The 16943-nt window shown below is 42.2% G+C and overlaps 1 protein-coding gene across 1 annotated transcript in view; it reads left to right on the top strand.

Annotated features, from left to right (window-relative positions):
* tmem161b (transmembrane protein 161B) overlaps positions 1 to 16943 on the top strand; it is a 41221-nt gene that overhangs the window by 12882 nt on the left and 11396 nt on the right. The window contains exons 2-3 of the mRNA XM_014160853.3: positions 12639 to 12742; positions 13794 to 13877. Coding sequence (XP_014016328.1) covers positions 12639 to 12742; positions 13794 to 13877 — 188 coding nt within the window. The remainder of the gene's footprint in view (positions 1 to 12638; positions 12743 to 13793; positions 13878 to 16943) is intronic.

Raw genomic sequence — 16943 nt, 5'->3', positions numbered from 1 at the left:
GTGTTCTGTCAAGAGCATAGATTCTGTCATAAACATTGATTCCCTGTTGAGAAACAATATAGAATTGAAGGGAAAGGGTTTTAAAGGTACGATTTGAAAAAGGAAGCAGGTGTTAAACTTTGCTACATAGAAAGCAGCAGTCGACACTTTACTCAAATCAGTAGGCCTATAGCAATATATTTAATAATGCCATATACAGTGCCTTCAGAAAGTATTCACACCCCTTGACTTTTTCAACATTTTGTTGTGATACAGCCTGAATTTTAAATGGTTGAATTTAAAATGTTGTCACTGACCTACACACAAACCCATCATGTCAACGTGGAATTATGTTTTTAGACATTTTTACAAATGTATTAAAAATGAGAAGCTTAAATGTCTAGAGTTAAAGGATTCAACCACAAAGACCCAAATGCCTTGCAAAGAAGGGCAGCTATTGGTAGATGAGTAAAACAAAAAAAGCACACATTAAATATCCCTTTGAATATGGTGAAGTTATTAAATACACTTTGGATGGTGTATCAATACACCCAGTCACTACAAAGATACAGGCTTCCTTCTGAACTTCGTTGCTGGAGAGGAAGGAAACCGCTCAAGGATTTCGCCATGTGGGCAATGGTGATTTTTAAACAATTACAGAGTTTAATGGCTGTGATAAGAGAACTGAGGATGGATCAGCAAAATGTTAGTTACTCCTAGGGTTGCACATTTTGGGGAATATTCAGAGGTGGAAACTTTCCTTTGGAATTAACAGGAATATATGGGAATTGATACCATTTAAATGTAGATGTTTGCATTGGATATATTTACCATATAATATGGATATGAACAAAAACCTTTTACCTTATCATAAGAGTACATAATTGCAAATTATTAAATCCTTCCAATAGAAATAAAAATGTTGTTACGAATTGAACTTTAATTAAATGAGTTGACTCTTCACATGGGATGATTTCACTGAACAACAAAAGAAAGAAAGGGAATATTGAATGATCCCCAATGATCCATCGCATCTCCCAAAAATGTTTTCAACATACATCTGTAAAATGAGTCTAGGAACTAAAGCTTTGGTTGCCTTCCCCAAAGTCCCTTCAGCCAGGTGGCTGAGGAAATATGTTGGCACGACTGCCATATTAAATCTCCATCCCAAAGCCCTTGCTTGGAAGTGTACTTCGCCAGACTGCCAAGAACCTTGCCCTCATCCAGGCCAAGGTGGCGAGACACGGTAGTGATGACACCATTGGCCTTGTTGATCTCTGCATCAGACAGGATGCTCTTGCCAGCATACTTGGGTCCAGCATGTATGAGCTTCAGGCAGAAGTCTTCACGCTTTTTGATGTATTTCAGAACTGCAGCTTCCTCTGCTTGGAGCAACAGTGAAGTGGGCAGGGCAGTACAGATTTATTCTCTTACATCTGCAAGCAGAGTCTGAACATCAGACAGGATGGCATTGTCTCCCTCAATCCATGCAATGGCTACTGCTATAGGTTTCAGGTTGCTTACCACTCTCTCACAAAATACATCATCCAGAAGGATCCTCTTGATGTGGTTGTCCATATCAGCAGACTGTGATATGGCCATTTCTTGGAGAGACTCCTTCCCCACCAGGAGACTGTCAAACATGATGACAACACCACCCCAATGGGTGTTGCTGGGCAGCTTCAATGTGGTGCTCTTCTCACTTTGCTTGGTGAGGTAGGTTGCTGCTATAACTTGATGACCCTTCAAATACCTAACCATTTCCTTGGCTCTCTTGTAGAGTGTTTTCAGTGCCATGATGTCCTTGAGGAGCAGATTCAATGCATGAGCAGCACAGCCAATGGGTAGGACTACTCCACTTTAGACCAAGCATCCTTCATGTTCACAGCATTGTCTGTCACCAGTGCAAATACCTTATGTGGTCCAACATATGATTTGGCACATTGTTTACAAATGTACACAGCTTTTCCTTCTACATTGGCTGCAGTGAAATGTCTTCACACATCAGATAGTGCCCATGGCATTTTCCTTTAAAGATTAGAAAAAAATTAGTAAAATAAAAAATACAATTCCATGTACAGATAAATAGTTAAGAATTTAGATAAAATAGTTATCTTTACAAAGGAGTTGTTTAAAAATGAAACATGTATGGAAACAGGTGTATTAACACTCCTCCAGTTAGCATGCTTAAGCAAGCTAAAATCCACATGGTAGCAAAAACTAACTAGCAGAAATTGTTAACAAGTTAGAAATGATTTTAACACACTTTGCTGTAGGCTACTATTTACTAGTAAACAAAAAATCATGCATGTCATATAAAAATATTCATTGTTATCAAAACTTATTGTTATCAAAACTTACCAGAAAGCATGTAGTCCTTGGCTCAGACAGTGTAGTAGTTTGGGCTCAATAGCATCTCATTAGTGTGCAAGATCTTGAGAATCAGCAGAACATGTGATGGAAGAATACACTGTGCATGCAGAGGGTTGAAATTCCATTGAATTGGGGATAGTTTAACCAAAATATGCCACAAGACCTAGAATTGCCTTGTATCTCACAAAGATTCACTGTGCACAGAGACGTGCGCGCGTGTCCGGTTTGGTCAGCATGTTAGAGACTTATCTAGACAGACACACCGCTGTAATCGCTGCCAAAGTTGATTCTAACATGTATTGACTCATGGTTGTGAATACTTGTGTAAATTTGTCTTTCTGTATTTCCTGTCAAAATGTGCACACATTTCTAAAAACATGTTTTCACTGTCATTATGGGGTATTGTGTACAGATGGCTGATTTTGAATTCAGGCTGTAACACAGCAAAATGTGGAATAAGTCAAGGGGTGTGTACATTCTGAAGGCATTTAAGTATCATGACATTAGCTTTTATAATACTCAATCTGTTTTCTTTTATATTCAACATCTTCATCAAATGTTTTCATATTTTATCTGCAGATAATTGCAAAAAAAGCAGTAGTAGCCTAGTATGCAAATTAGGGAGCCAAATAAATGTCTCTCACCGATGATTTGATTCTGTTCACCTAAAAGATCCTTTTTAAAACAGCCGTTCGGTGGCGAACAACCCATTACTTTGCTACACTCACGAGTCACTTTAGGGGTCACTGGCAAGTCTCTTCATGGGCTTAGAATCTTGGGAAAATACACACAATCTTTGGTTTACTTGTTTACTTACTATGGACATGCAATGTATTTATATGATTTATGAATATCAAAGGGATATTGGAGATTGACTGTATTCAGTCAGTTTATTTTTTTTTTAAATGTACCGTTTTCTTCGCAAGCCATAAATGCAACTCCCGTACGGACTCGGGAGAGGTGAAGGTCGAGAGCCATGCGTCCTCCGAAATACAACACTGTCAAGCCGCACTCCTCCTTGGCACACTGCTCGCTTAACCCAGAAGCCAGCCGCACCAATGTGTCTGAGGAAGCACTGTACAACTGGCGACCGAAGTCAATGTGCATGCTCCCGGCCCGCCACAGGAGTTGCTAGAGCGCGATGGGACAAGGACATTCCAGCCGGCCAAACCTGGACGACACTAGGCCAATTGTGCACCCCTCATGGTCTGTAGTGACAACTCTGCGCCACTCGGGAGGCCCCTAATTCAGTCAGTTTGACACTTTTTATAAACTAGTCCACACAAGTTCGGTCGTCAATCAAGGAACAGTAAATGGCCTATGCGCCCCGACTCAGTGGCTGGTTAAAAGCCTATGATACATGCAAAAGAAGATCAATTATGTGGATTCGAACTCATCGTTACCACTTACATGGGATGTGTAAATTCACCCACTGGAGACGATGAAGAAGCATCATGCTCTCCAGCCATGAAAATAAATGTGAATGCAGCCAACCACATCGCAAAAAAAACAACACAGGTAAAGAGAGGCAGGACAAACCGCAGACTGACAAACCAGCAGTTTCCTGTCATTGCTTGCTTTGTGACTTGAAAGTCACCTGTCCTGTCAATAGATCACTAGAAGATGCATATTGTTCATTCTAGCAGGAGAAGGCTTTACAGACTTTTCTGACTAGCGAATTGAAACTTTTAAATGAAAAGCCTAGTTAATTGATAAGGTGTAAAATACTGGACCGGTGCTTATGGAAAGCACTGGACTTGTAGTCAAATATTGATATACAGTATTCAGACCCCTTTTCCACATTTTGTTACCTTACAGCCTTATACTAAAATTGATGAAGTAAACAGGTAATATAATCGATCTACACACAATACCTCATAATGACAAAGCGAAAACAGGTTTTGAGAAAGGTTTACAAATAATAAACTAAAACAGAAATACCTAATTTACTAGTATTCAGACCCTTTGCTATGAGACTGGAAATTGAGCTCAGGTGCATCCTGTTTCCATTGATTATCCTTGATGTTTCTACAAATTGGAGTCCACCTGTGGTAAATTCAACTGATTGGACATGATTTGGAAAGGCAGACACCTGTCTATATAAGGTCCCACAATTGACCGTTTTTGCGCTGACATGCACTAAGCCATGACGTCGAAGGAATTGTCCGTAACACTCAGGCAGGATTGTGTCAAGGCACAGATCTGGGGAAGGGTACCAAAACATTTCTGCAGCATTGAAGGTCCCCACAGTGGCCTCCATTCTTAAATGGAGGAAGTTTTGAACCACCAAGACTCTTCCTAGAGATGGCTGCCTAGCCTAACTGAGCAATTGGGGGAGATGGGCCTTGGTCAGGTAGGTGACCAAGAACCTGATGGTCATACTGAAAGAGCTCCAGAGTTCCTCTGTGGAGATGGGAGAACCTTCCAGAAGGACATCCATCTCTGCAGCACTCCACCAATCAGGCCTTTATGGTAAGGTGGTCAGACGGAAGCAACTCCTCATTAAATGGCACATGACAGCCCACTTGGAATTTGCCAAAAGGCACCTAAAGGACTCTGACCATGAGAATCAAGATTATCTGGTCTGATGAAACCAAGATTGAACTCTTTGGCCTGAATGCCAATTGTCACGTCTGGAGGAAACCTGGCACCATCCCTACGGTGAAGAATGGGGGCTGCAGGATCATGCTGTGGGGATGTTTTTCAGCGGCAGGGACTGGGAGACTGGTCAGAATTGAGGGAAAGATGAACAGAGCAAAGTACAGAGAGATCCTTGATGAAAACCTGCTCAAGAGTGCGCAGGGCCTCAGACGGGCAAAGGTTCACCTTTCAACAGGACAACGACCCTAAGCACACATCCAAGACAACGCAAGAGTGGCTTTGGTACAAGTCTCAATGTCCTTGAGTGGCACAGCCGGAGCTCGGAATTCTCTGGAAAGGCTTGAAAATAGCTGTGCAGCGACGCTCCCTGTCCAGCATGACAGAGCTTGAAGGATCTGCAGAGAAGAAAGGGAGAAACTCCCCAAATACAAATGTGCCAAGTTTGTAGCGTCATACCCAATAAGATATAAGGCTGTAATCGCTGCCAAAGTTGCTTCAACAAAGTACTGAGTAAACAGTCTGAATACTTATGTAAATGTGCATACTTATGTAAATGTGATATTTCAGTTTTTTTGTTTTTATAAGTTAGCTAGCATTTCTGAACTGTCTGCTTTGTCATTATTGGGTTTTGTGTGAAGATGGATGAGGGGGAAAAAAAATACAAATCCATTTTAGAATAAGGCTGTAATGTAACAAGATTTGGACAAAGTGAAGGGGTCTGAATACTTTCCAAATGCACTGTAATATTATTCAAAATAATATTGTGATATGTAACTGTACCCCCCCCCCCCCAAATTTAAAAAAAAAAAAATGCCGCACTACTACTCAAATCTCAAACCCAACACTTCCACCCTGTGTATACCTTTTGGCTAGGCTATATCAAATTAAGCACAAATTATCCATGTTGTGCCAATAATACAAGAGACCATGCATACCAAAGCCACATGAATGATGCTCTCATCAGAAGTGAAGGTAACAGGTTGAATCCCATACACATGGTACTCTATCTACCTTGTTCACACCGCAAGCCTTTTCCAAATCCCTTTCGGTATACTGGCTGTTCAAACAAGTTACAAGTGACCAAATGTGGATTTGTGTTCAGACTGCAGTCCAATTTCTGACATGGCTACGCTAGTTGTCATAGTAACGAACTGTGTGTGCACGGTGGTGTAGGCAGATTGGTGGTGCTCATGCTTCCTATCACTCAAAAGTTGTGTAGCAAGCTAAGGTGACAACAATGCCTGTCATGAGCATTTCCCAATTGCTTTGAATGTTCAAAGTCAGTGTAAGAACACTTTTAAAGGAGAAGCTGATCCAACTTTTAAAATGAGTTCTTTTTAGCTTGCCACAGCAGTCAAACTAGCTAACTAGGTAGCTGTTTAGCTTTCTAGTACATTCACAAATTTGTTTGTAACCCATTAACAAGCTAGTTAGTTACCACATGTTCTTGTAAAACTGTCAACAGAGTAGCTAACTAGCAAACAACAAGATATGCCAAATAACAGACTAAAAACCACTTGAGAGCAAATAAATCCAATTTGACCGTCTAGTGTGCACGTACAGTGGTTGCTCAACTGAAAATGTTGAGATTATGCTGTTGGATTTAGGTAATTTGTGGTTTAGTATGGTACCCTGCGTCACTGCTTCGTTGCTCCAGACCAGCGCAAGGGGGAGTTAGAGCACTGATTTATGCTTTTTGGTCCTACTGTGTCTCTGACAGTGAATGGGCGACATAATCCTAAATAGAAACTAATTGTCCACGACTTCAGTATTACTTACTAAAACTGTTACACTAAGGATTTTATTTTGTTAGGATTATTTTGCTCTTAATGTAGTACTGTAGTCCACTCCCGACCGGTCACGTTGTACAGTGGTGCAATGGTCTAAGACACTGCATAACAGTGCAAGGTGTATTGCTACAGATCAAATTGATTTATATAGGCCTTCTTACATCAGCTGATATCTCAATGTGCTGTACAGAAACCCAGCCTAAAACCTCGAACAGCAAGCAATGCAGGTGTAGAAGCACGGTGGCTAGGAAAAACTCCCTAGAAAGGCCAAAACCTAGGAAGAAACCTAGAGGAACCAGGCTATGAGGGGTGGCCAGTCCTCTTCTGGCTGTGCCGGGTGGAGATTATAACAGCACACTTGACCAGCATGGTCAAATAATAATAATCACAGTAGTTGTCGAGGGTGCAACAGGTCAGCACCTCAGGAGTAAATGTCATTTGGCTTTTCATAGCCGATCATTGAGAGTATCTCTACCGCTCCTGCTGTCTCTAGAGAGTTGAAAACAGCAGGTCTGGGACGGGTAGCACGTCCAGTGAACAGGTCAGGGTTCCATAGCCGCAGGCAGAACAGTTGAAACTGGAACAGCAGCACAGCCAGGTGGACTGGGGACAGCAAGGAGTCATCATGCCAGGTAGTCCTGAGGCATGGTCCAAGGGCTCAGGTCCTCCGAGAGAGAGAATTAGAGAGAGCATACTTAAATTCACACAGGACACTGGAGAAATACTCCAGATATAACAGACTGACCCTAGCCCCCCAACACACAAACTACTGCAGCATAAATACTGGAGGCTGAGACAGGAGGGGTCAGGAGACACTGTGGCCCCATCCGATGAAACCCCCGGACAGGGCCAAACAGGCAGGATATAACCCCACCCACTTTGCCAAAGCACAGCCCCCACACCACTAGAGGGATATTTTCAACCACCAACTTACCATCCTGAGACAAGGCCGAGTATAGCCCACAAAGATCTCTGCCATGGCACAACCCAAGGGGGGGTGCCAACCCAGACAGGAAGACCACGTTAGTGACTCAACCCACTCAAGTAACGCACCCCTCCTAAGGACGGCATGGAAGTGCACCAGTAAGCCAGTGACTCGGCCCCTGTAATAGGGTTAGAGGCAGAGAATCCCAGTGGAGAGAGGGGAACCGGCCAGGCAGAGACAGCAAGGGCGGTTCGTTGCTCCAGTGCCTTTCCATTCACCTTCACACTCCTGGGCCAGACTACACTCAATCGTAGGACCTACGGAAGAGAAGCGTCTTCAATAAAGACTTAAAGGTTGAGACCGAGTCTGCATCTCTCACATGAGTAGGCAGACCATTCCATAAAAATGGAGCTCGATAGGAGAAAGCCCTGCCTCCAGCTGTTTGCTTAGATATTCTAGGGACAATTAGTTGGCCTGTGTCTTGTGACCATAGTGTACGTGTAGGTATGTACGGCAGGACCAAATCGGAAAGGTATGTAGGAGTAAGCCCATGTAATGCTTTGTCGGTTAGCAGTAAAACCTTGAAATCAGCCCTTGCCTTAACAGGACGCCAGTGTTGGGAGGCTAGCACTGGAGTAATATGATACATTTTTGGGGTTCTAGTCAGGATTCTAGCAGCTGTATTTAGCACTAACTGAAGTTTAATTAGTGCTTTATCCGGGTAGCCGGAAAGTAGAGCATTGCAGTAGTCTAACCTAGAAGTAACAAAAGCATGGATTAATTTTTTGCATCAACTTTGGACCGAAAATGTCTGATCTTTGCAATGTTACGCAGATGGGAAAAAAGCTGTCCTTGAAACAGTCTTGATATGTTCGTCAAAAGAGAGATCAGGGTCCAGAGTAACGCCGAGGTCCTTCAGTTTTATTTGAGACGACTGTACAACCATCAAGATGAATTGTCAGATTCAACAGAAGATCTCTTTGTTTCTTGGGACCTAGAACAAGCATCTCTGTTTTGTCCAAGTTTAAAAGTAGAAAGTTTGCAGCCATCCACTTCCTTATGTTTGAAACACAGGCTTCCAGCGAGGGCAATTTTGGGGCTTCACCATGTTTTAGATGCTGGTTCAATACCCGTGCCGCCCTTGACTGGGAGACCCATTAGATGATTGTAGGTTTCTCTCCCTCTAAAAACATAAATAAATACTTCTAAATAACAAACTGGCTTAATTTACAAATTAGTAGCAATGTCTCACCTCATGTTCAAGAATGACCTTTTTTCTCACTCATTTTACATTATTTGAAAACAAAATAATCTCAAATATTATTTTTTAAACAGTGAATATTATTCATTTAGAATGATATAAAAGCCTGTTGGATATTCTCAGATATATTATTAACCCTGTTATTAGCAGGACAATATATATTGGTCATGGCTCCCGAGTGGCGCACAGTGGGATTGCCTTGCAGTTCTCCAGCTGCATCCACTGAAAGCGCGCAAGGTCGAAGGTTCAAGGCACGAGGGCACGGGATAGGCCGCAGAGCCGCGCACAGACCTAGCCCATGGGGGAGGGGGGGTGGACCCCCACCCCGCCACACTGGCAACACTTTTTAAGGGGCATTGCACTAGTAATGGCGCTGAATAGGGGAACGTTCCCGCTGTTCTGTTCTTAGTGCCAGTTTGCACGTTCAAACTAAAACAATGTAACTAATAATGGCATCTTTTATGCTTTCGTTAATAAAATAATGATAAAAATACTCTTAAAATGCCAATTATCCCCCCCAAAAATATATATACTGCTCAAAAAATAAAGGGAACACTTAAACAACACATCCTAGATCTGAATGAAAGAAATAATCTTATTAAATACTTTTTTCTTTACATAGTTGAATGTGCTAACAACAAAATCACACAAAAAGAATCAATGGAAATCCAATTTATCAACCCATGGAGGTCTGGATTTGGAGTCACACTCAAAATTAAAGTGGAAAACCACACTACAGGCTGATCCAACTTTGATGTAATGTCCTTAAAACAAGTCAAAATGAGGCTCAGTAGTGTGTGTGGCCTCCACGTGCCTGTATGACCTCCCTACAATGCCTGGGCATGCTCCTGATGAGGTGGCGGATGGTCTCCTGAGGGATCTCCTCCCAGACCTGGACTAAAGCATCCGCCAACTCCTGGACAGTCTGTGGTGCAACGTGGCGTTGGTGGATGGAGCGAGACATGATGTCCCAGATGTGCTCAATTGGATTCAGGTCTGGGGAACGGGCAGGCCAGTCCATAGCATCAATGCCTTCCTCTTGCAGGAACTGCTGACACACTCCAGCCACATGAGGTCTAGCATTGTCTTGCTAGAGAGGAGGAACCCAGGGCCAACCGCACCAGCATATGGTGGGGTCTGAGGATCTCATCTCGGTACCTAATGGCAGTCAGGCTACCTCTGGCGAGCACATGGAGGGCTGTGCGGCCCCCCAAAGAAATGCCACCCCACACCATGACTGACCCACCGCCAAACCGGTCATGCTGGAGGATGTTGCAGGCAGCAGAACGTTCTCCACGGCGTCTCCAGACTGTCACGTCTGTCACGTGCTCAGTGTGAACCTGCTTCATCTGTGAAGAGCACAGAGCGCCAGTGGCGAATTTGCCAATCTTGGTGTTCTCTGGCAAATGCCAAATGTCCTGCACGGTGTTGGGCTGTAAGCACAACCCACACCTGTGGACGTCGGGCCCTCATACCACCCTCATGGAGTCTGTTTCTGACCGTTTGAGCAGACACATGCACATTTGTGGCCTGCTGGAGGTCATTTTGCAGGGCTCTGGCAGTGCTCCTCCTTGCACAAAGGCGGAGGTAGCGGTCCTGCTGCTGGGTTGTTGCCCTCCTACAGCCTCCTCCACGTCTCCTGATGTACTGGCCTGTGTCCTGGTAGCGCCTCCATGCTCTGGACACTACGCTGACAGACACAGCAAACCTTCTTGCCACAGCTCGCATTGATGTGCCATCCTGGATGAGCTGCACTACCTGAGCCACTTGTGTGGGTTGTAGACTCCGTCTCATGCTACCACTAGAGTGAAAGCACCGCCAGCATTCAAAAGTGACCAAAACATCAGCCAGGAAGCATAGGAACTGAGAAGTGGTCTGTAGTCCCCACCTGCAGAACCACTCCTTTATTGGGGGTGTCTTGCTAATTGCCTATAATTTCCACCTGTTGTCTATTCCATTTGCACAACAGCATGTGAAATGTATTGTCAATCAGTGTTGCTTCCTAAGTGGACAGTTTGATTTCACAGAAGTGTGATTGACTTGGAGTTACATTGTGATGTTTGTGTTCCCTTTATTTTTTGGAGCAGTATATTTTAACTTAATATAATACATCAATAACATTTATTTAGTCTCAAATAAATAATGAAACATGTTCAATTTGGTTTAAATAATGCAAAAACAAAGTGTTGGAGAAGAAAGTAAAAGTGCAATATGTACCATGTAAAAAAGCTAACGTTTAAGTTCCTTGCTCAGAACATGAGAACATATGAAAGCTGGTGGTTCCTTTTTAATGAGTCTTCAATATTCCCAGGTAAGAAGTTCTAGTTATTATAGAACTATTTCTTTCTATACCATTTGTATTTCATATACCTTTGAATATTGGATGTTCTAATAGTACTTTAGTATTGCCAGCCTAATCTCGGGAGTTGATAGGCTTGAAGTCATAAACAGCGCAATGCTTGAAGCACAGAGAAGAGCTGCTGGCAAATGCACGAAAGTGCTGTTTGACTGAATGCTTACGAGCGTGCTGCTGCCTACCACCCCTCAGTTAGACTGCTCTATCAAATCATAGACTTAATTATAATATAATAACACACAGAAATGCGAGCCATAGGTCATTAATATGGTCAAATCTGTAAACTATCATTTCGAAAACAAAACGTTTATTCTTTCAGTGAAATACGGAACCGTTCTGTATTTTATCTAACGGGTGGCATCCATAAGTCTAAATATTGCTGTTACATTGCTCAACCTTCAATGTTATGTCATAATTATGTAAAATTCTGGCAAATTAGTTCGCAACGAGCCAGGCGGTCCAAACTGCTGCATTTACCCTGACTCTGCGTGCAATGAACTGAAGTGACACAATTTCCGTATTTTATTATTGCCTGCTAACATGAATTTCTTTTAACTAAATATGCAGGTTTAAAAATATATATACTTCTGTGTATTGATTTTAAGAAAGATATTGATGGTTAGGTACATTCGTGCAATGATTGTGCTTTCTTTTGCAAATGCGCTTTTGTTAAATCATCCCCCGTTTGGCGAAGTTGGCTGTCTTTGTTAGGAAGAAATAGTCTTCACACAGTTCGCAATGAGCCAGGCGGCCCAAATGGACAATGACCCTAAGCATACTTCCAAAGTTGTGGCAAAATGGCTTAAGGACAACAAAGTCAAGGTATTGGATTGGCCATCACAAAGCCCCGACCTCAATCCCATAGAAAATGTGTGGGCAGAACTGAAAAAGCGTGTGCGAGTAAGGAGGCTTACAAACCTGACTCAGTTACACCAGCTCTGTCAGTGGGAATGGGCCAAAATTCACACAACTTATTGTGGGATGCTTGGGGAAGGCTACCCGAAATGTTTGACCCAAGTTTAACAATTTGAAGACAATGTTACCAAATGCTAATTGAGTGTATGTAAACTTCTGACACACTGGGAATGTAATGAAATAAATAAATCTGAAAGAAATAATTCTCTCTACTATTATTCTGACATTTCACATTCTTAAAATAAAGTGGTGATCCTAACTGACCTAAGACAGGGAATTTTTTACGAGGATTACATTTCAGGAATTGTGAAAAACAGAGTTTAAATGTATTTTGCTAAGGTGTATGTAAACCTCCGACTTCAACTGTATGCGTGTTCTGTATTTCATATCTGTCCAATTCCTATTAGATTATAACTTGATTTGTTTTCCCTCCCTCAGGGTGTGATCGGTGTGCAGCTGGTGGTTACTATGGTAATGGCCAGTGTAATTCAGAAGATCATACCTCATTATTCCTTTGCAAGATGGCTACTCTGCAGTGGCAGGTAATGTAGAACTCTGTACCTGACATTAATGTTTCTGATGGTGTCTTTAAGAGCCATGATTTAATCTCCTCAGTGGGTTTCCCATCAGAACAATTCATTTCAAGTCTTAACAATGCGGAAAATAGTATTTGCTCAATTTGTAAACAGTCTCTTTTTTTCATTGTCTGCTGAAAGGGAATAAAAAAATATATAATTTAAGTCGCATTGCATAGACCAAAGGGCATCATCAAATATTGGGACAACCCGAGAGGACGGGCAATAAAAATAAAGCACCCGTCTCGTTTCCTTTAATTAGTGCGATATGTGTTTTTGAGTAAACAGCTCCCCAGAAAACACTTAATAATTCATCAGTACTTGTTTTTTTCTAGGGGGCTGTTGATGCATTTTTACAAAAACTTTAGCCCAAACTGGAGGCTCAGTGTTGCTTCAGAGAGATCCGCAATTAAGTTTCCCCTAATAAATAAATAAAGATGAATGAATGAAAACAAGCCCTCCACCCCTCCCTCACGCTTATGCCTCTCAGGGCTTGTGACAAAGTTAGAGCTTGCGTGAAATGTTAGTCTTCAAAAGGCTGCTCTTAAATTAGCTCTTGTTTTAAGTACAGTCCTCAAAGGACACAATAACTACCCTCTTTGTAAACTTATGGCAAGTATTTGTCATAGGTGTATCAGTTGTCTTGAATACATTGAATATGCTTTGAGGGATGTCTTGTTTGTATTTTCTAAGGTAAATGATAGCAAAACCCAGATTGTTTGCTAATTGATGGTCCTTATCATTTTCAATCATGAAGGCCTGGAACCGCAAACAATAGAAGGGCTCACTTTTTGGAGTATGTGAGGTATTACGTCACCAATACTGGTCCTAGTGGCCCATAGACTGTGTAAATATATTGTTCTTGCACAACACAAAAAAACAACAATCCAAATGATGTATTGGTTAGTTAATTGATTGATGTGTAAAAGCCTGTCCACCCTTCATCCCTCCAGGACATGGGACAACTGGTGTAGTTCTAAAGCTACCTAGATTACTCACTTGTCTCCTCCTTTCCCAGTCTGCGGTGGTACCAGCACCCTACGGAAGATGAGTTGAGGAGCCTTGCCGGAAAGCAACAAAAAACTAAGAGCAAGAAAGACCGGTAAGGAGGGAGGGCTGAGGAGGGTGGAGCGGAGGGGAGCGAGGCAGGAAGGAAAGGCAGACGTGTGAGATGGATGGGGAACACGGGCGCGGGAGTTGAGAGATTAAGCTGATGTGTTTAGGAGGCTTGTTTAAGGCCTGTTTGAAGTGAGAGGACTGACTTATTTTTGTTTGTTTGCTTCTGCCTATGAGTGAAGCTAGCCTTGCCTTAAAATGCTCTCTGGCTGTCTATGGTAGTGAGTTAAGGTGGTAGAGCCTTGAATGGTTGGTCAGGCCATGCAGGTGACATCTTTCAGTAGTGTATGAACAGCAGTTTAAGACTCCCAACAAAACAAGCTTTACGGCTAAATCCATGTAATGGTTTCAGGTAGAAGTCATGGCGATACTATGGCTGTTCTGAAATAAGACCTATGTAATGTAGATATTTATTCCTCATCTCCATTTTGTGTTCATGCCTTTAGACTAATAGAAAGCAAGGTTTGGCAATGTGAAATGTTCTCAAACATTTGAAAATTAAGTCAATGAAGTTTATCTTCTAGATTCTTGCTTGGAGCCATTATGTAGTTCTAGTCCAATTCCTAGGCCTCCATGAGGCAGGTTGGAGCTCAACGCCACGTTTACTAACACGGAACCCAAACCGGCTGTGCACGTGCGCTATCGTGCATACATTTATTTTGTCCCCCTACACCAAACGCGATCACGACACACAGATTAAAATATCAAAACAAACTGAACCAATGACGGTAATTTGGGGACAGGTCGAAAAGCATTAAACATGTATGGCAATTTGCACTTGCTAGCTAATTTGTCCTATTTAGCTAGCTTGCTGTTGCTAGCTAATTTGTCCTGGGATATAAACATTGAATTTAGAAATCCATGTTATTCAATTATTGCACCCACACTGCTCGTGTGCACCAACAAGCATCTGCGTTGCCAAGGGCTAAAATAGAAGTCATTCCTATTTCTGACGCAGATCGCGCTGCAAGTCCTGCCTCTCCCATCTCCTCATTGGTTTATAGAAGCAGGTACCCACGTGCCATCTCCTCATTGGTTATACCCACGTGGGTGATTGAAAGACGAAATGTTTTGCCGGTTGTCGTGGTAATATTATGAAAGTGTAGAGATGCCCAAGTTCAGATGAAAAAGCCTGGAAGGAGGAGAGATGACTAGAAACAATTCGGTTGGCTGTTTTATATGTGGATTAATTGTCGGAGTAGAGGACCTTGTGCATTTCAGGTAAAATAACAACTCAATGTTTATATCCCCGGATAAATTAGCTAGCAACAGCAAGCTAGCTAAATAGGACAAATTAGCAAGCAAGTGCAAGCTAACTAGCTAAATTGCCATACATGTTTAATGCTTTTCGACCTGTCCCCAAATTAATGTCATTGGTTCAGAGTTTGTTTTGATATTTTAACCTGCGTGTTGTGATCGCGTTTGGTGTAGGGAGACAAAATAAATGTATGCACGATGGCGCACCACGCAGCCGGTTTGGGTTCCGTGTTACACTTCAAAAACGGACCACTGTCCTTTTGCCTGCTTGTGCCACACATTTCCATTCCTTTTGTTGTGAAGCCAAGAGCACTTTTTCCTGTCAGGTCCCCCAAAGATGCCTTGGACACATTTAAAGTTTGGTCCCAGTGTCTTGCCATAGTATTGTCCTCTGAATCCAGCACACGCACATGGCTGAACAAACACTACCCTGTGTCCCAGAGGCCCTCTAGAAAGGTTGGCTTGTCCAAGGAACAGCTGGCCCAGCCCCTGCCGTGTGCTGCTCCTGCAGTCTGCACTGCATGTTGCCCCCTGTAGCCCTATGACAAAATATTGGACTTATGAATTACATGGGCCCTACTCCACACTACAAAGAGCTAGCGTCAGTGCTCAGTATGCCTTGGTTGGGTTGACAATAGACTGGTTGGTTGTTTAGCAACAAAACCGACACGTGTGCAACTATGGGCCAAAACATACTGGTTGGCTTTGATTGTTGACAACATCTAAACTATATTCAGTCTCCAAATGTTTAGAAGAAAACATACATTTGCACAATGAGCACGTGGTGTCTCTCAAATACATGGTTACAGTTGTTTGTTAGCTAGCAAAGTTTAGCCATATTAGGTTTAGAGGTCGACTGATTATGATTTTTCAACGCCGATACTGATTATTACCAAAAAAAGCCGATACTTATTATTATTATTATTATTATATATATATTTTTTTGTAATAATGACAATTACAACAATACTGAATGAACACTTATTTTAACTTAATATAATACATCAATTTAGCCTCAAATAAATAATGAAGCATGTTCAATTTGGTTTAAATAATGCAAAAACAAAGTGTTGGAGAAGAAAGTAAAAGTGCAATATGTGCCATGTAAAAAAGCTAACGTTTAAGTTCCTTGCTCAGAACATGAGAACATATGAAAGCTGGTGGTTCCTTTTAATATGAGTCTTCAATATTCCCAAGTAAGAAGTTTTAGGTTGTAGGAATTATAGGACTATTTGTCTCTATACCATTTGTATTTCATATACCTTTGACTATTGGATGTTCTTATAGGCACTTTAGTATTGCCAGTGTAACAGTATAGCTTCCGTCCCTCTCCTCGCCCCTACCTGGGCTCGAACCAGGAACACATCGACAACAGCCACCCTCGAAGCATCGTTACCCTTCGCTCCACAAAAGCCACAACTACTCCAAGTCTCAGAGCGAGTGATGTCACCGATTTCAAACGCTATTAGTTAGCGGGGTGCGCGCTATCTAGCCATTTCACATCGGTTACACCAGCCTAATCTCGGGAGTTGATAGGCTTGAAGTCATAAACAGCTCAATGCTTGAAGAATTGCGAAGAGCTGCTGTCAAATGCCCGAAAGTGCTGTTTGAATGAATGCTTACGAGCCTGCTGCTGCCTACCATCGCTCAGTCAGACTGCTATATCAAATCATAGACTTAATTATAACATAATAACACACAGAAATACGAGCCTTTGGTCATTAATATGGTCGAATCCGGAAACTATCATTTCGAAAACAAAACGTTTATTCTTTCAGTGAAATACGGAACCGTT

The sequence above is a fragment of the Salmo salar genome, chromosome 20, assembly GCF_965601325.2.
Source record: "Salmo salar chromosome 20, fSalSal1, whole genome shotgun sequence".
In the NCBI taxonomy this organism is placed as follows: domain Eukaryota; kingdom Metazoa; phylum Chordata; class Actinopteri; order Salmoniformes; family Salmonidae; genus Salmo; species Salmo salar.
This window is presented reverse-complemented; position numbering and strand designations above follow the sequence as displayed.